The sequence below is a fragment of the Narcine bancroftii genome, chromosome 14 (genome assembly GCF_036971445.1).
Source record: "Narcine bancroftii isolate sNarBan1 chromosome 14, sNarBan1.hap1, whole genome shotgun sequence".
NCBI classification, from domain to species: Eukaryota; Metazoa; Chordata; class Chondrichthyes; order Torpediniformes; family Narcinidae; genus Narcine; species Narcine bancroftii.
In genome coordinates, this window is record NC_091482.1 from 45073338 (window position 1) to 45093447 (window position 20110).

The 20110-nt window shown below is 43.3% G+C and overlaps 1 protein-coding gene across 15 annotated transcripts in view; it reads left to right on the forward strand.

Annotated features, from left to right (window-relative positions):
* Positions 1-20110, forward strand: part of tcf12 (transcription factor 12) — a 354049-nt gene that overhangs the window by 90837 nt on the left and 243102 nt on the right. For 14 of the 15 annotated variants that reach the window (XR_011348679.1, XM_069910856.1, XM_069910855.1 and 11 more), the window contains exon 4: positions 13731-13801. Coding sequence is in view for 14 of the 15 variants with exons in the window: in XM_069910856.1 (XP_069766957.1) it covers positions 13731-13801 (71 nt within the window). In the remaining variant the exon portion in view is untranslated. The remainder of the gene's footprint in view (positions 1-13730; positions 13802-20110) is intronic. The other variant, XM_069910857.1, reaches the window with a different exon arrangement.

Here is a 20110-nt window from a genome sequence, read left to right on the forward strand (position 1 = left end):
ATTGCTGCCAGATAGCAAACAAGACAAAAGATTGTTAAAAAAATGCTGTAAGAATATGAGAACATAAAAAATAGGAGTGTCCTGTCAAGCCTGCTCTACCATTTAGTAAGATCGTGGCTAATCTGACCATGAACTCGGCTCCACTTACCGGCCTTTTCCCCATCATCCATAATTTCACTACAAAGAAAGTGTTTTGTATATCTGTCTTAAATGATTTTGGAGGCTGCCTCTTCTGTTACTTTGGACAGAATTCCTCAGAGTTTCTGGGAAAAGCAGTTCCACTTTGTAAATTCTGTCCCTCTAGCAATGAAAGTAAACAATACATTTGCCTTTTTGGTTACCTGTTGCATCTGAAAACCAACCAAACACACTGCACAACAGCATGCTAAAATCTTGCATCATTTAAAAATAATCTGATCTATTTTTTCTTCCAAAGTGTATGACCTCACTTTTGGCAACATTGCACTTTATCTCCTTGTCCACTCGCTTAGCCTATCTATATTTCACTGTAGAATTTCTGTCCTCTGCAAAATTTAGCTTTTCCACTCAATTTAGTGTCACAAGAAAACTGCTGTATCCACGGTCCCCTCTTCCAAATCATCAATATATATTGCAACAGTTGTGGGCCAAGCACCGATCCCTGCGGCATTCCACTCACGACTGATTGCCAACTGGAAAAGCATCCCTTTATCCCAACTCAGGCTTCTGTTGGCTATCCAATCCTCTATCCATGTTAATACATTACTTTCAGCTCCATGCATCCTTGAGTATTTTATGTGGCACCTTGTCAAACGTCTTTTGGATATCCAAATATACAACCACCTGTTCCCCTTTATCTGTTGCTCTTGTTGTATCCTTGTAAAACTCCAGTAAGTTTGTCAAACATGACCTACTCTTTATGAGTCCATGCTGCATCTGCTTGAGGTCTATAGAGATGTTTTGCTATTTCTTAATGATAGCTTCAAGTATTTTCCTGACTATAGGCTTTAAGCCACCTGGCCTCTCATTACCTGCCTTTTGCCAGCATCATTTTTTAAAACAGTGGCGTGACATTTGCTCTATACCAATCTGCTGGGTCCTGCCCAGAGTCCAGAGAATTTTGGTCAATGACCACAAATGCATCTACAGTACTATAACAGGGGCACGCAATCTTTTACCATGCTTGGGCTGGATGGTGTGTCAGTAGTTGAACGGCGGGCCCCACTGATGCTATTATAAATGAAATAAATACTGAAACACAAACATTATGCAATTTAAGTTTTTGATAGTCTCTGCTTGAAGTATATAATGTACAATGTATGAACATAACTGACGATAATTTATCAAAAAACAATTCACAGAGAAAGTTCAAGCAACGAGATCAATGTATTCCTTCTAAAAAACTATGATAATGCATTTCATGGCAGGGAAGGAAATCCTTAAATCTTCCTTTGATCCAGATCTCCTGCTTTTATTTAATTTCTCTGCACTCTCAAGGTGTGTTTTGAACTACGTGTATGTAAAGTAAATCCCATTTTCGGGTGAATGAAATTTGCTTTGTGCTAAATGAGTTTTGCTTGCAGCTGGAGTCGGATGAAGGAACATTGCAGCATCCTTCACATGGACATCTGGCTTTGCACCTTTTTCAGCGGCTCAGGGGAGCAGGAAGAAGGGGTGCTCAGGGAAGCGGGGGGAAGGGGTGCTCAGGGAAGCGGAGGGAAGGGGTGCTCAGGGGAGCGGAGGGAGGGGGTTCTCAGGGGAGCAGAGAGAAGGGGGCGGCTCTGAGAGCGGTGAGAGAGGAGCAGCTCAAGGAGAAGTGAGGGGGCGGCTCAAGAGAGGGGGGAGAGAGATAGTGACTCGGGAGCAGGGAGAAGGGGGTGTGTGGCGGTGGCTCAGGGAGGGGAGGGGGCACTTGCTCCACATTCACTGGTAGGTGAGTGGCCTGGGACCAAGAGCTGAACAGCTGGCCACTGATGCACAGCTTGTCTCAGGCCCATCTTGAGGGTGAAACATGTTCCCAGGAGCTCCAAGATGAGTTATTTTTCCAGGGGCAGAACGTGATGTGGTTGATAGTTATAACGATGTGGAGAGACTTCAGTTAACATTCTGTGTGAACGCATTCATTTCGCTGCCTGGTTCATAACCCCGAAGGAACAGGCGGCATTTATATAGCCACAAAATATTTCCTTTGCTGAGGGGTGTTTAATCCACGTGCACAATCCCCAGGGCCACTGATGAGAAAGGCTGACCATTTAGTGTGGTGAACGGTTTATGTTGGGTTGGTTGAAGGCGTTAGGGCGAACACATTGGGTTGTGGGCCAGATAAATTTGGTTGCCTACCCCTCTACTATAAGGTGTCTTCTTTCAGTGCCCTGGGATGTATTCCATCCGACAAGGGGGCTTGTCTATATTTAGATCCACAGTGCACTCAGCACTAGCCTCTTTATAATGATAATGATTAGAATTTTCTGATGTTTTCATGCCTCTTTTTCTTGGGAGAAACTTAGTGAAGAACAGACACTTTCCATACTTTTTGAGAGGAATTTATATGGCCATAATGTTATTGAACCTTAGTATCAGCTCTTGTTTATTTATAGACCAACTGTCACTCCATGGTTAGGGCAGGAGAGTGACCAGAACAGCTTTTGGTACATGGTGTGAAGGGTAGACTTCCCCTTGCTCCTGTTTATGCTCTCAGCATTTGACCCAATCTGCCTGTGAGTAGGTCCCATCAGCTTATTCTTTAACTGATGGGATGGGCTAGCATCCTTCTACCAGGGCAAACACTTCAGCATTTATCTGTGTCTGATTGGTTATCTGATAGGCATATCCTCATATATGCCCTCCTTTCCCACACCACCGGCTATACCTTGTTGCAGTTATTGTCTGCCCGCATTATTTGGACCAGGGAGATGCAGAGGTACGTAGGGCAGGTTGAAAATTGAGGTAAAGGCTTAATATCCATAGAATTGCTATTTGATTTGATCCTTAGACTGTGGAAAAATTCTTGTTAATGATTCTTGTTAACAAGATTGTGGTCTTGGTTTTGAATGCCATTGGGATTTTAAAAAATTGCATTGTGTAGGCTCCAGAACTATAATTGCCTTAAGTTTGGCTTTTTCTCCAGTGTTTCATCTGGGTAATAAACTAGTTTGAAGCTTTGGGAGGGTTTCTCTGAAGCTAATGAGAAAACTTCTCTCAAGTTTTTTAGTGCAGTCTGGTATTGCGGTCCTGATTTCTCTTGTAGCTACAGTCATTCCCTATGTGTTGGACAGGACTGTGGCAGCCTGGACTAACCTGTCAGCTAATGATAGCTCCCACTTCCCCTTCCTTCCTGGAATGTTATCACTATAGCCCCTTTCACATGTGTCCCACTAAATTGGCCATTCAGTGTTCAGTGTCCATTCTATAGCAATGGGGGTTTGGCTTTTCACACTTGACCACTCCTAACTGGGACACTGAATGCTTTCACATTTACAAGGAGTTGTCCCCGGGATTAGGACTGTTTTACCTTCTACTGGTGATATCATGACGCATCGAATGATGGTGGACCTGCCCTAAATCCTGAACAATGTATTATGATCTTATATTTGAACAAAATTAATCATGCCTAATTATAACAAAATTTTGCTTTATATACAGGACAGTTTGAGCCCTTCAGCCCCGTTGTTGTGCCAACCTATATAAATCTTGATAAGGAACCATGGGAAAGTGCTAGCAATAAATAGCAATAGTGGGCAATTTGTAAACAGGTAGGAAAGTTGATCTATAGCGCTCAGTTTATATAGTGTGGGTCAGTGCTTGTCAGTGAAAATTTTAATAGAATCTGCATTTGGGATCAGCTTCTGAGTCTGACGTGTTCTTGATCAGCTTTCATTTTAGAAAGGCACATTTGTCTCTTCAAGCCAAAATTCTTCCTTGTTGGGTTCAGCATTTGGAAAAGTCAATAAAAAGTCTAATAAATGACAACTGAACTAGCAGTGGTTCGTGGTTGAGAATGGGAATATAGAGAAAATTGAAAAAAAATTGGGCAAGGTAAATTTAAACATTAAAGAGCATTACTATATTGTCTGGATTTATTATAAAGCAACATGTTATTTTTATTGTGGAAATTTGTGCATTTCAGAAAATAAATCTGTTCACATATTAGATAGAGATGCTGTAGTAATTAAATAAAATGTGATATAACAATTTGAATGGAGTTATGCAATTTGCTGAAACAACAGTATTGCTTCTTCATGTAAGGTGGGAAATTTTATTTGGTGTAAGGATCTATATTTGCACGTAGCATTACAGTCAAATGAAGTTAGAAAGTTGGACAGTGATGAAAGCATAAACACACCTGGTATTATTATATTGGAAATCAAGTTTTACTGGTTAAAATCGATCATTGGATCAACATGGACAGATGGTAAACCTATGTCCTTCTTTTGTCATTGCTGTGAAAATATTTTCATGTGTGGTTTTTCATTTTGAACTAAATTATTACTGATTTTTGTGTACATGCTATGAAAGACATGCAATTGTTCAAAGTTGGAACTAAAATCAAAGATTTTTTCACATCCTAATTTTCTTTCACTATTTATCAATTTACTTACACTTTGTGCCCTTGAGTTTTTTTTAAAAGAATAAAGGAAATGAGTGAAGCATGTAGTTGTATGGTACTTTATTGGATCATCTTTTCTGCAGACCAGTGGATTTAAACCTTGTTTCATCACCGACCTTGTTCCTTTACTGATTATGGGCAACCTCTAACAACCTGACAGCTTCTCAGATCAACTGGATTTTTGTTAATCGATGGGGAAAATATTTGATTTTTTTTGGTTGTCAAATTTACAACCTTGCTTTAAAATATACAAACTTAGAACATGAAGGTTGGGTAGCTCTCTGATTGGATAGGGAAAGGTGTGGGGAGCTGAAGGAAAGGAAGCAGAGGGCAAGAAAAAGTGAGAGACTCGCAAGGGGTTTAATGGAAATCAGAAAAACGGATGTTAATAATATTTGTTTGGAGAGTTCCTTCCCTCTGCTTTTTCCCTCCCAAATGTATCCACCTATGATCACTTCCCTTCTAACTGATGCTCCCCCCCACCTTTTTATTCAGACCTGCTTATACCTGAAGAAGGGCCAAAGCCCAAAATATAAAAGCCATAAAAGTAAAAGCACAGTTATAGAGTATAGAGTTTCAACAGAAACAAACATTGGTACAAAGCAAGTACAACACGATATTGCTGCGGACATGGAAAAGAAACTCTCTCTAAGCCTGTTGGTGTGGGATTTCACACTTTTGAGCCTTCTCACCTATGGAAGAGAGAGTGTATCTGAGGTCTTTCAATTTGTTGGCTGCCTTTCCTCAGCAGTGGCAGATATAGATGGAGACCACAGAGAGTAGGGAAGTTTGCATGATGTTCTGAGCTGCATTCATCATCTTCTACAGCTTCTTATCTTGAGCAGAGCAGCTCCCATACTACGCTGTGATACATCCAGTGAGGAAACCTTTCCTGGTGCACCTCTGTAGAAGTTGGGGGATTAAGGGAGCATATTAATCTTTGTCAGCAAGAGTGCTGGACAAAGTGGCGACTCTCTGCCTTACAGTAGACAAAACTTAAAGAATTTCATATGTTAGATTCTCAAGCCAAGCCAAGTTGTATTTATTTGTCGTTCATACCATAAACTTTGAAGTGTACAATGAAAAACAAGATTGTGTTTCTCTGGACCGCGGAGCTGGTTATTTACATGGATAAATTACCTCAGGAACCTTTTATAAATAACATTTCATAAATAACATATTGTAGCGGGGTCGCTACGGTTATAGCTGGAGGTATAATGGATTATAGTTTGAGGTTGAAAGAAGACTCACACACCAAGGGAGGGTAATCGACGCTGGCTTTATTGGGCTGCAGCTCTGTCTTTTATAGGCAGCTGGCTGTGTCACCACCGGGGTGTGGCTTGAGCGAGGCCAGCTGCTGATTGGCTGTCCCGGATGCACGGGCCCGGATTGGACCCCTGTGATCCGCTGATGGTGATTGGTCGATTCAACCGCTATTTCTGGGGTTTGTGGGATTGGACGTTTCATCCCGCGTGCTGTCTTCCCAATCGTTGTGTTCAACGGCTGTTTGTTGTGTCGGCCCGAGAAGTAGGCAGTGGGCCACTACATGCCCCCCACCCCCCAGAACTGGCAATTAGGACACTGTCCTTTAGCAGCCAACCCTTGGGCTATGGGGTCAGGTGAGTAACTGGCTAGTTAACGCTACGTGAGCTGGTTTCAGCTGGTTGAGCATGAAGGTCTCCTCCCTGCCACCAATGTTCAACACGCAGGTGGAGATGTTGTGCCTGACGACGCAGTATGGCCTTTCATACGGCTGTTGAAGAAGTGGCCAGTGGGCCCCACATTGGACGAATATTTAGTGACAATCTGCACAGTTCTTTGTGACAAAGGTGCTGGCTTGACTCTGAACTCTGGGCTTAACTGGGGCTAGTGAGCCCAGGCGCTCACGCAGTCAAGAGAATGTAGCCGCTGAGAGCTCCCTCAAGTCCTCAGAAGCCGCCATGAATTTGCCCAGATGACTGGGGTCATGGACCAAATTGGCAGAGGATGCCTCGAGATCCTTTACAAGGCGGTGCAGATGGCTAGCAGGACCCAAGGGAGTTTGCCGGCCCAGTTCGGACCATCAGAGCTGTCTTCAGGTGCCTGTCAAATCTCTCCACCAGCTCATTGGCCTGTGGGTGGTATGCTGTGGTGTGGTGGAATTGAGTCCCCAGTGCATTTTCTAAGGCGGTCCACAGGCTGAAAGTGAAATGGACCCCCTGTCAAATGTTAAGTATTCGGGGACCCCGAAACGTGCCACCAAGGTGTTCACTAAAGCCCGTGCACATTTCTCCATAGAGATTTCAGTTAGCAGCCATCTCGTCATCCGGTTGACCATAGTCAACAGATAATGTGCACCTCTGGATATAGGTAGTGGCCCCACAATGTCTATGTGCACGTGGCTGAGACGCTGGTGTGCTGGTTCGAAGAGCCGTGGAGGGCCTTTAATGTGGGTCTGGACCTTGGATGCCTGGCATTGAGTACATGTTTTGGCCTACTGAGTGACCTCTTTACGGAGGGCGTGTCAGACATATCTTTTTGCCACCATTTTAACTGTAGTCCTGATAGCAGGGTGAGCCAAATCAAAAACTCGTCTCATCCATGCGACCGGAATGACGGGGCGCGGTTTACCAGTTGAGGTGTCGCAGAGCAGCAGGCGGTTACCTGGGGCGAACTAGATGTCCTCTAGTTGCAGGCCAGTAAGTGCTGTCTGGTACGCTGATATGTCAGGGTCTGCCTGCTGCGCATCCGCCAGGGCTGAATAGTCGATACCCGGGGTAGAGTCGTGCACCACTAGGAAAGCCGGATAGGATAGGGCATCGGCTACCACATTGTCAAAAATCAGATATGTAGGACAGGTGCCACTGTTGTCTGGCTAACCATGGGTCTGACACCTTGCTGAAAGCAAAAGTAAGTGATTTGTGGTCTGTGCAAATGCTGAATTGCCTATCAAAGGCACTGTACTTGAGGTCTGGTGGCCTGAGATGTTTCCTGAAAAAGGCCAGCAGCTGCCACTGTCCGTTAACCAGTTGCTCAAATACATCCTCTACCACTGTGCTGGAAGCATCTACTGTGAGGGCGGTCAGGCGTCTGTCCTTGGATGCACAAGGAGGGTGCCTTTGGCTAGGGCGTCTTTGGTTGCGTGGAAAGCTGCAGTCGCCTTCTGTGCCCATTGAATGTCTTTACTGGGCCTTGCCATGAAGGGAAATGGGGGCTCATGATGCGGATCGCTGTTAATATGAAGCACTGATAAAAATTGACCATACCTGCAAACTCTTGGGAAAGGAACGAATAGTGTCCACTTTGATGGATAATGACCTGGCCCCATGTTGGTCAATCCGATGGGCCAGGAAATCAGTTCTCTTGGCCGGGTTGATGGTTAAACTGAACTCTGTTAGCTTGGAGAACAATAGTCTTAAGTTATTGGTGTGCTCGGTGCAGGTGTGGCTGGCTATGAAAATGTCATGAGGAAGACAAAGACAAAGTGCAGATCCCGGCCCAGTGTGCCCATCAACCTCTAGAAAGTCTGAGCAGCATTTTTCAGCCTGAATGGCATGTGGAGGAATTTAAACAATCCAAAGAGGGTTATGATGGCAGTTTTGGGAATGTCATCGGGGTGGACTGGGATCTGATGACAACCCCTGATGAGGTCCACCTTAGAGAATGTCCTTGCCCCTCGATATGGGGCACATGATACCTGTCAGGTGTGATGGCCTCATTTAGGCGGCGATGGTCTCCACACAGCCTCCAACTTCCCGCTGCCTTAGGTACAATATGGAGGGGTGAGGCCCATGGGCTATCGGAGTGCTGAACAATGCCGAGTTCTTCCATCTTTCAAAACTCTTCTCTGGTCAGGTTGAGTTTCTCAGGAGGGAGATGTTGCCCCCTGGCGTGGAGGGGAGGGCCCTCTGTAATAACCCCATGTTTGGGTTCCACTGAGTTGAAATGAGGTGTAGTGATGCAGGGAAATTCCGCTAAGACTCAAGCAAATTCATTGTCGGCAGTACTCACTGAATGCGGATGGGGGTTAGTAAGTTTGGTGTCCTTGAGCGAGAGTGTCTGAAATGTCCGGGTGTGTACCAGCTGATGCCCCTTAATGTTCACCAATAGCAAGCTGGCTCTCAGGAAATCGGCACCCAGTAATGGTTGTTGTACGGCTGCCATCGTAAATTCCAGGTCAATTGTCTATCCCCAAAGCAGAGGGGAATTGTACAGGTACCAAATATCTAAGTCTTGGAGCCATTTGCTGCTCGAAGCCCTCGAGCCTCTAGGCCGGACAGGGGATGATGCTGTACTGTACTGTCCACCAAGAAACGTCAGCCCAACAGGGTCTTGGATGTGGAGAGCGCTATGCAGTTGGCTGGTCATTGCAGCATCAATGATGGTCGGCCTTGGCATTTCCTTGGAATGCTCAGTGGGAGCAGTATCGATGGGCCTCGGAACCCCACCATTGATGATCACTGTGGGGTGCGTCGATCGGGTAGTCGGATGGTAGGTTGGATGGTTGGTCAGTGGGCTTCCTAGCCGGGTGTTGCTGACAAAGTGCTGTCACCTGTTCAAGTGAAGCACAGACATCCCTCTTCGCCGCTCATAACACATCTGCTCGGGCAGCCACCCTCCCAGGGTCATTGAAGTCTTCCTCTGCGATGAGCAGCCGGATCTCTTCAGGCAGCCACTCCAGGAAGATCTGCTGGAACAGCGGGCATGAGATGTGGCCATCATTGAGAGCGAGTATGTCGCTCATGAGGGTGGAAGGGGCCCTGTACCCCAAATCGTCGATGTGCAGCAGTAGAGTCGTGCGCTCACGGTTCGAAAGCCTGAAAGTGAGGGTTAATATCACCTTGATAGCCGCATACTTCCCTCGCTCCATGGGTTGTTGGAGGAAGTTGATGATGCAGGCTGCTGTGTCTTGATCAAGGACGCCGACCACAAGGTAGTATTCGTGTCATCTGCGGAGATCTGGTGAATGGTGATCTGCACCTTGGAACCACGTCCATGGTGCAACGTCCAGAAGCTTGGGAGCTTCAATGCTATGACATTGATTGTAGGCTGATCTTCCATTGTTGGGGGTCCAAAATGCCATTTGGACAAGTTGGGGTCATCACTGTAGCAGGGTCATTATGATTATAGTTGGAGGTATAATGGGTTACAACTCGAGATTGAAAGATGACTTGTACACCAAGGGAGTGTAATTGACACTGGGTTTATTGGGGTGCAGCTCTGCCGGGGCATGGCTTGACCGAGGCCAGCTGCTGATTGGCTGTCCTGGATGTGCGGGCCTGGATTGGACCCCTTGTGATCTGCTGATGGTCATTGGTCGAATCGACCGCTATTCCTTTGGCCTTTTGGGAACGGGCGTCTCATTCCGTGTGCTGTCTACCCAATTGTCGTGTTGGACGACTATTTGGCCGCGGGCTGCTACAATATCTCATAAATAACATATTACATATGCTAGACCTGTGTTCCTGGAGTTATAAGCCTCATGGCTTGGCGGAGAAACATGTCTTGTAATCTGGTCGTGAAGGCCTGAATGCTTCGGTACCTCTTCTTGGATGGCAGGAGGGAGAATAGATTGTGGGAGGGGTGTGTGGAATCCTTCACAATGTTTATGGCTTTCCTCAAACAATGGCTATTATAAATGTCTGCCATGGCAGGGAGAGAGACCCCAATAATCCCCTCAGCAGTCTTAACTATCTGGTGCAGGGACTTGTGTTTTGGGATGATGCAGCTCCCGAATCAGGCGGTGATGCACTTACATAGGATGCTCTCAGTGTATCCCCTGTAGAATGTAGTGAGGGTGGAGAATGGAAGCTGAACTTTCTTCAACCTCTGTAGGAAGTAAAGGCATTGTTGGGCCTTCTTGGCAATGGATCTGGTGTTGGGGGACCAGGAGAGATCCTTGCCAGGTGCACGTCAAAGAATTTGGTGCTCTTGACTACCTTGACAGTGGATCTATCGTTGGTCAGCGGAGAGTGGTTCCCCCCAGGCTCTCCTGAAGTCAACCACCATTTCCTTTGACTTGTTGACATTCAGGTGTAAGTTGTCTCTGCACCAGTCCGTTAATGATTGCAGCTCCTTCTGTAAGCTGACTCATTGTTCTTGCTGATGAACCCTACCACAATCAGGTTGTCAGTGATTTTGATGATGTGATTAGAACTGTACCTCAATGCACAGTCGTGGGTCAGCAGGGTAAACACCAATGGGCTAAGCATGCAGCCCTGGGGGGCCCCCGTGCTCAGCGTGATGGTGTTGGATATGCTGTTTCTGATCCCAACTGACTGAGGTCTTCCAGTTAGGATCCAGTTACAGGTGCTGCGGAATGATTGTGTTGAATGCTGAGGAAGTCCACGAACAGCATTCGAACATACAAGTCATTATTTTAAAGATGGGTGAGGGCTATGTGGAGAATGGTGGCAATAGCATCATCAGGAGATCAATTGGGATGGTATGCACTGCAGGGTTTCCAGTGAGGGGGCAGCTGAGCCTTGATGTGCTCCTTGACTAGCCTCTCGAAGCACTTCATGACAGTGGACATGAGTGCGATGGGTCGGTAGTCATTGAGACACAACACTGAGGGCTTCTTTGACACAGTGATGATAGCGGCCATCTTGAAGCATGTTGGTATGATGGCACTGCTCAGGGGGATGTTGAATATGCCTGTGAAGATGTCAGCTAGTTGGTTCACACATCCTCTGAGCATCTTGCTGGTGATGTTATCTGGTCCCACAGCCTTACGAGTGTTGACCTTGAGCAGCATCCTTCTCACTTCAGCTCTCATGAAACGCAGTGCCTGCTCATAAGGAGGAGGTGTGGACTTCCTTGCCTCCATGTCGTTTTTCACTTCGAAGCGCACGTGAAAGTCTTTCAAAGCATCTGGGGAGGGAGGCATCCTTGGCACAGCTTTGAGGTTGGTGATGGCACGGATGACCTCCCACATTCGCCGTGTGTCACCACTGTCCTCGAAATGATTCTGAATCCTCCAGTCATGAGCCCTCTTTGCCTCCTTGATGGCAATGTCCTCTCTGCTTGTCCCACTCCACTGTTACCTCGGTGAGGGAGAGCACTCTTCCTTGTTGACACATTCTTGAGTATCCAGTGGTAGTCAGAAAGCCATCTCTATTTCTTATCACATGCCTGCACCATTATTACCGATGTTCTCTGAAATTTATTCATATTATGTAATTTTGGTTTCAACAACATTTGAAAAGTGTCCTTTCCAAATGTGGTCCAAACCTTCAGCAATCCCTTTAAATGGGTCACGGTGTATCAGTCATTTATCCTTACACAAAATCTTCCAGATGAAGAGTCCAGTCACAAGTCTTCAGTCCCTGACATAAATATTAATTAATTTCAAGCTACTGTCCCTCTCTGCCACCTGTACTCGATTTGTCACAACCAGGTTGCACTTGACTGTAAGAAATGCAAGAGTATTGTTGGCTGGATTAGTAATATCGCATGATTCTTTATATGCCTATGTACCATTGAAGCTCTTATCTTTCACCTTTTAGTATTTCACAGGAATAGTCAAGTCCACCTTGTCTCTGTAAACTTGGTCAAATATGAACAGGCATGAAGCAAGTTACCTAATGACAGATCCCAGTGATCAATGACTTGCCTTCAAATTTCACATTCTTGATTTCAATCCTTCTATGGCTTTGTCTCACCATTTCAACAATCTCCAGTTTGGACTGCAATGTGGGCCTCTGACCACATGATCAATTACATTTAACCAATATCTCTTCACATAGCCAGGTATCCATATTTTTGATGATGGACTTTCAAAATGCTGTTGAATATTTTGCTAACTGAAGTATGAGGAATGGAAATTAGTGACAGGTAGAAAGGTGAGCTACTTTTCAGTTTTTCATTTGGAGCACCCAATTTTGTAGTAAGAACTCAAATCCACCATCAGTTTTCTATTTGCCAGAATTATAATTACTGCACATTATAATGCATGGTTAGTGTAGCGGTTAGACGACACTATACTGCGCAAGCGACCAGGAATCTAAACTGGTGCTGTCTGTAAGGAGTTTGTAGTTTCTCCTCTTGTCTGCATGGGTTTCCTCTGTGTGCTCCAGTTTCTACCCACCCTTCAAAATGTACTTGGGTTGTTGGTTAATTGGGGTATTTGGGCACCACAGGCTCATGGGCCAGAAGGGCCTGTTACCGTGCTGTATGTTTAAATTTAAATTTAATAAAAAAAACACATTTTGAGTATTTTGATCTGTTATGTATGTCAGTTTTTAATAAAACTCCATTGGGGACGATTATTAATGTTGAGCATAATCATTGGTTGAACAAGTGATGTCCTAAAGCAGTGCATGAAGTTGGTAGAAAAACCTAGTGATGAAATTATGTCACTGTCAGATTTGAAAGGCAAGATTCTGTCAACTCGTAGAAGGTCGACAAGACAACCTTTACAAGGAAAATATTAAAGAATATTTAAATTGTTGAAACAGCTGTACAACATTTTATCTATGGCTTTCATTCATTAAATATTAGTTGTATTCTACTTTTTATTGTTAAAGATGTCTTGAACTGGGCCTGTATTATATGCATCAGTGCACTGGGTGGTATGGACCATCAGAGGACTGTTTCAGTTCTGAGATCTGGATTTGAAGTCGATCCAAACTGATGAGTCTCAAAAAGGTCTTTGTTACATAGGGCAGCATTAAAAAAAATTCTTTCCAATTTTGTCCTATTTTTTGGAGGTTCAGGGAGTTAGTGGCACCAAGATTTTGAGGTAGAGACTAAGATGAATGGCTACAAAAGAGCTGAGGGATCATGTTTTGTTGCTTTTTTATTGCCTTAGAATGGCTGGTTCTGGTCCAAAGCAGAAAATTGTCTCATTTCCCTTGTTCTTTTATCTTGTGGCATTAGTATTCATTTAAAAACTGCAAATATAGTTCAAAATCACGGAACTTTCATTTGGAATGAAGGATTGTTATACTTTATTACACCAATAAAGTACAACAGTCATTTGTTCAAAATCTTCAAAGAAATAATTTGGTAAGATATAATTGGTTATCAATATTTTGAAATTGATTGAGGAATCTTGTATTAAATTAAGAATTTTCAAGAAAGCAATTTAGTTTAAACTGAAGTAATCAGTTTCTTTCAAGAGAGATCTTCAGTTGAAGTAACATGGTATTTCTTTTGATAATAGTAGAAGAACGAACAGGTCCTAGTTCCTGGGGATCAGCTGACCAGCCAAGTCCACCATATGAATCCTCGAGGGTAAGTTTGTTTCAATTCTAACCTTTTTTTCTTGTAACGTTATCATTTTTACTATATTTAATTTTAATGACTTGTAGTTTGACTATCTAATTGATTTCAGTTTTTAAAAAAAAACTTGAAATGGAGAATTGACTCATTTAGCTCATGAAGTTATCTAAATTTTTGCCAGAATCAATTTTTAAGGATTGCAAAAACAACCCTTGATACTTTCTCAGAATAGATGCAGTAATAATTGATATTACTCTTACAAGTCCAGTCTTTATCTGTTTTGTCAGGTTTTCAGGAAGCAGTGTGGGTGCATTGTTGGAATGAATTGGGATGGAGGTTAACAAAGTGTCAGTAATCAATAAGGAAATTATCATGAGGGAGAAAATGATGATGTCTCAATATGATGTTCTCTTTGCTTTTGTGACATTTTTCTCATTGATTCTCCCTGTCATGGCTGTAATGAGATGGTTAATCATGAAAGGATAAATGAAGACCAAATAAAGTTGGAAAGGAAATATTTGACGTTTGTTCAAGTGTAAAATTTCCTTGTTTACAGTATCTGAAGGTCTAGGCAAGTTGTTATGGATCCAGAATACCAAGGTTGTTGCCTTATTGAATCTTGAGTTTGATGAGAGTGGAAAAAATGACCTACGCTTTGGAGTGTGGAAGGATGAGACAAGACTTGATAGATGTCTAGAAAATTGTGAGAGGCATAAATAGGGTGGACAGCCAGCACCTGTTTCCAAAGGCAGGAATAGCAAACACCAGAGGACATATGTACAAAGTGAAGGAAGGAAGTTTAGGGGAGACATCAGGGCATGCTTGTTACACAGAGAGTTATGGGTGGCTGGAATGCCTTGCCAGGCGTGGTGGAGGAGGCTGAAACATTACCGGCATTTAAGAGACTCTTAGGTGCATGGATGGAATAAAAAAATAGAGGGTTACGGGGTTGGAAGGGTTTTATATTTTTTTAAAGGTATATATGGGTTGGCACAACATTGAGGGCTGAAGGACCTGTTTTGCGCTGCAGTGTCCTATGTTTGCTGGAGATCAGAAGGAGGAGAAATAATCTCATGATATCAAAACAAGATTTGAACAGCTTTTACATGATGGGTATTAGAGTGGCTTTTCCTTGTGTTGCAGTCTTGATCATGGGGCATCCGAGGAAGGGGTTAGCTATTTCGAACTGAGGTGAAAAGAAATTAATTAACTTGATGGATTTAAAGGTTTCACCTTGAGTAGGATGTGAACGCTCAATAATTAACCATTTTCAATTTTGTTTTGAACTCTCAAGAGCATACAGGTTCATGCGAGAAAGTGTACTTGACATGTAGGATCAGTAAAGCAGGCTTGAGGAACATTATGGTTTACTCTGTTTTTTATTCTTAATTAACACATTGTACAGTTTTCAATGAGAGCCTACATTGCAACAGAAAATGTGATTTTTGTTGAGAATACAGGTAGTCCTTGACTTATAACATTGTATGTCGGAATGGATGCAAGTTGGAACTTTGCCTGTGTACGTGGAGTACCGAAGTCTTAAAGCAAACTTTTTAATGAGATCCTTTGTCATCATAGATTTTTGTTTTATCTGACAAACTATAACAGGGACACAGGGGATGTAAGAGTCAAAATGTGCGTATTCCGGGGTCCATAGGCTGGGCGTGGCCATCTTGATTCCTGTGTGCATGGTGGGTTCCTGTATTGGAGATCGGTTGGCACATGCATGAGAGTTAAAGGTGCAAATTCAATATTCAAAGGCACTTAAACTATCACGCAAGCAGCAAACCAAATTCAAATACAGAAACCCAATGCGCTTGGACACCAAACTTCAATACATGCACCAACCGAAGACTTACTGTGCCCAGCCTATGGACCCCGGAACCCCAACGAAGAAGGTAATTATGCACATTTTGGCTCTTACGTGACCTATATCCCTGTTATAGTTTGTTAAATATAACATAAACCATGTAAATGTTATGGTTTTTACATATATTAAATTTGGTCATATGTGCGAATAGATGTAAATTGAGTAGGTCGTAAATCGGGGAGTACCTGTAAGTTGACAAAGCTTTGGATTTTGTTATGACATTTTGTTATGACATTTTCACACTGAAATTGAAGGCTGATCATTGCGGCTGCCTCCTAGTTATTTCAATTTCTCGCTGCTTTGTTTCCCCCGAGTTGACCATCTGTTTAATATTGTCTTGGGGAAATTGCATCTTCTGGCATTTTTTTTTACCAGCTGGATTCCTTGATTGTCTTTTTTTTCCTGATTAAACTTAATTTGCTGAGCAGAAAACTATCATCCGAATGTCATTAGAAGAAGGTTTTTTGAAAAGATGTTGCACATCAATGATCCTGTCTGGTACTTGCATTAAGTAAAGGAACATTGAAGATTTGATCAGTGGAGATCTGTTTCAGATAAGTTGTGCTCCCCATATTCAACTGAGAATCATGGCAATGTCACTTAAGTTGGATATGGAAATAGTTTTGTGATATTCCATGATGTTGGCAGTGCAATTGGACCTTAAGTATGTCATGTATACTATTCTAAACTGACTTGTCTTTACGAAAGCAAAATGAATGACAGCATGCCATATTGGGACATATTTTTGACATTATGCTTGAATCAGCATTACTTGCACTCTAAATTCTGACAGCTATCGAAAAATAATTTAACAAATTAAACTGGAATCAGGAGTTTTTTCAGAGTTAAGAATTAGGTTTATTGTCATGAATGTGTCACAAAATTTGTTGTTTTGAGGCAGCAGTATTGTGTATTCTTTCATGAAAGACCCCAACAATGAAGACGCTGTTTACATCCGGTACCGCACGGATGGCAGTCTCTTCAATCTGAGGCGCCTGCAAGCTCACACCAAGACACAAGAGCAACTTGTCCGTGAACTACTCTTTGCAGACGATGCCGCTTTAGTTGCCCATTCAGAGCCAGCTCTTCAGCGCTTGACGTCCTGCTTTGCGGAAACTGCCAAAATGTTTGGCCTGGAAGTCAGCCTGAAGAAAACTGAGGTCCTCCATCAGCCAGCTCCCAACCATGACTACCAGCCTCCCCACATCTCCATCGGGCACACAAAACTCAAAACGGTCAACCAGTTTACCTATCTCGGCTGCACCATTTCATCAGATGCAAGGATCGACAATGAGATAGACAACAGACTCGCCAAGGCAAATAGCGCCTTTGGAAGACTACACAAAAGAGTCTGGAAAAACAACCAACTGAAAAACCTCACAAAGATAAGCGTATACAGAGCCGTTGTCATACCCACACTCCTGTTCGGCTCCGAATCATGGGTCCTCTACCGGCACCATCTACGGCTCCTAGAACGCTTCCACCAGCGTTGTCTCCGCTCCATCCTCAACATCCATTGGAGCGCTTTCATCCCTAACGTCGAAGTACTCGAGATGGCAGAGGTCGACAGCATCGAGTGAACGCTGCTGAAGATCCAGTTGCACTGGATGGGTCACGTCTCCAGAATGGAGGACCATCGCCTTCCCAAGATCGTGTTATATGGCGAGCTCTCCACTGGCCACCGTGACAGAGGTGCACCAAAGAAAAGGTACAAGGACTGCCTAAAGAAATCTCTTGGTGCCTGCCACATTGACCACCGCCAGTGGGCTGATAACGCCTCAAACCGTGCATCTTGGCGCCTCACAGTTTGGCGGGCAGCAACCTCCTTTGAAGAAGACCGCAGAGCCCACCTCACTGACAAAAGGCAAAGGAGGAAAAACCCAACACCCAACCCCAACCAACCAATTTTCCCCTGCAACCGCTGCAACCGTGTCTGCCTGTCCCGCAACAGACTTGTCAGCCACAAACGAGCCTGCAGCTGACGTGGACTTTTTACCCCCTCCATAAATCTTCGTCCGCGAAGCCAAGCCAAAGAAAAAAAAAGAATTGTGTATTACAGGTGGAAAGGTTTTAGAAGGGCTCAGGCCTGTAACGTTGGTTCTACTATATATCTTTACCTCTTATGGATGCTGCGAGATAGCTAAGTTCCTCCACCAATTCTGTGTTTAACATATTTATCATCTACAGAACAAGTCTGATTATCTGAAACATTGGTGACCAGGCCTATTTTGGATAAACGATATTTTCAGATGACTGGTCATTTTTTAAAAACAGCCCATTAGCAATGGCAAATTATTTGTAACAGTGTTCAGACAACAACAAACAATAAGGGAAGGCTTTTAAAGCATGAAATAATGTTTAATTCTCACCAAAAAAAACAACCTGAACAAAATAAGATAAATCTTATTCTACTCAGAGGTTTTTCCAAAATTCCAACATTTTTTCCAGCTGTGATGTCAGTTTGGCCCTGAAAAAATTTCCAGATAGTTGAGGATTTCTGATTGATTTGCATATCCTCGTTTATCTGAAATTTTTTTGGAGGCGAAATAATTTTTGGAGCCTAACAGACATCACTTCCGGGTCCAAAATAATTTCCAATAACTGAGGATTTTGGATAGTCCGATGTCGGATTATCAGAGTTGTACTTATATTTTGTATTGCCTTTTTAATTTGATCAAGTATACTGTTTGCCTGAATTTGATTGATATCCCTCTCAATATTTCCTACCATGCACCTCTCTAAAAGTCTTCTAAATATTGCATTTATACTTGTCTCTACCACTTTCTCTGGTATCTGTTCCACATGCACACCTACCCTGCCTGCCAGGCCCTTTTTAAATATTCCCCCTTCACCTTTAGATTTAGTTTTAGACCCCCCCTCCCCCCCCAACATTAGGAAAAAGTTCATTACCTTTTATCTATGTCTCTCATAATGTTGTATATCTCCAAGTTTCTCCTCTGTCTCCTGCACTCTATGGAGAAAGTCCCAACATTTTCATCATGTAATTCACAGCTGCCTGTTCTGGTAATGTTTTTGTAAATCATATCAGCTTAATGACATCTTTCCTACAGTATGGCGACTAAAACTGCACAATATACCAAGTGTTGTCTCATCAATGTCTTGTGCAGTTGGCACATTAAGCTCCAACACTTCATTGAGTTGGCCAATAAAAGAAAAGCATGCCAAACACCTTAATCACTGTACTGGCTATCTGCTCTCTCCCCTCTTCAACTGATTCTGCTTGACCCATTGAGTTCCCCCACAGAATGTTTTATCCCCCTTGCATCCATCTCCATGGTTAAAAGATGAATAAAATATTTGTTTATTTGCTAGAGTCAAGGTGGGGCTGCTTAAAAGTAAAAGAGGGAGCATGTGCCTGGAGGTTAGGATGTCCTAAATGAATACTTTGCTATAATGTTCACCAGAGAGAGGGATTTGGTCAATGTGAAGGTCAGTATCGAATAGACTTGTATGTTGAGGTTAAGAAAGAAGAAATACTAGATCTTCTTCAAAATATTTGGATTGATAAATCCCCAGGACCATATGAGATGTACCCCAGGCTACTACAGGAAATGAGGGAAGAGATAACAGGGGGAATGGAAATGATCATTGTGTCCTCCCTGGCTGCAGGGTAGGTACCAGAGGATTGGAGAATGACAAATGTAGTCCCCTTGTTTTAAAAATGGTAATAGGGAGAAACCTGTGAATTATAAACCAGTGAGTGGTGGGAAAACTATTTGAGAAGAATCTTGGGACAGGATTTACAAGGATTTAGAGAATCATTTTTCTCAGGTTGTGCCTCACAAGTTTAATTGTGTTCTTGGAGGAAGTAACAACTGAAATTGATGAAGATAGGGTGGTAAATGTAGTGTATATGCATTTTAGTAAGGCATTTGACGAGGTCCCCCATGATAGATTCATGCGGAACATCATGAGGCATGGGATCCATGGAACCTTAGCTGTGTAGATTCAAAATTGGCTTGCCTGCTGAAAGCAGAGGGTAGTAGTGGATAGAACATATTCTGGACATAAGTGGCTAGCGGAGTTCCACAGGGATCTGTTCTGGGACCCATGCTCTTTGTGATTTTTATAAATGATTTGGATGAAGAAGTCAAAGGATGGGTCAATATGTTTGCAGTTGACATGATGGTTGGAGGATTGTGGATCGTGGTCGTTGTAGGTTAGAACAGGTTATAGACGGGACGCAGAGATGGGCAGAGAAGTTGAAGATGGAGTGTGAAATTATGCATTTTGGAAGGTCAAACTTGAAGGTGGAATACATGATTAATGGTAGGGTTCTTAATAGATTGGAAGAACAAAAGGAACTTTGAGCCTAAATCCATAGATCTCTCAGGGTTGCCTGCTGTCTAGGTTGACAGGGTAGTTAAGAAGGTTTATAATTGGGAGATTGGGTTCCTGAGCTATGAGGTAATGTTACAGCTCGAAAAATT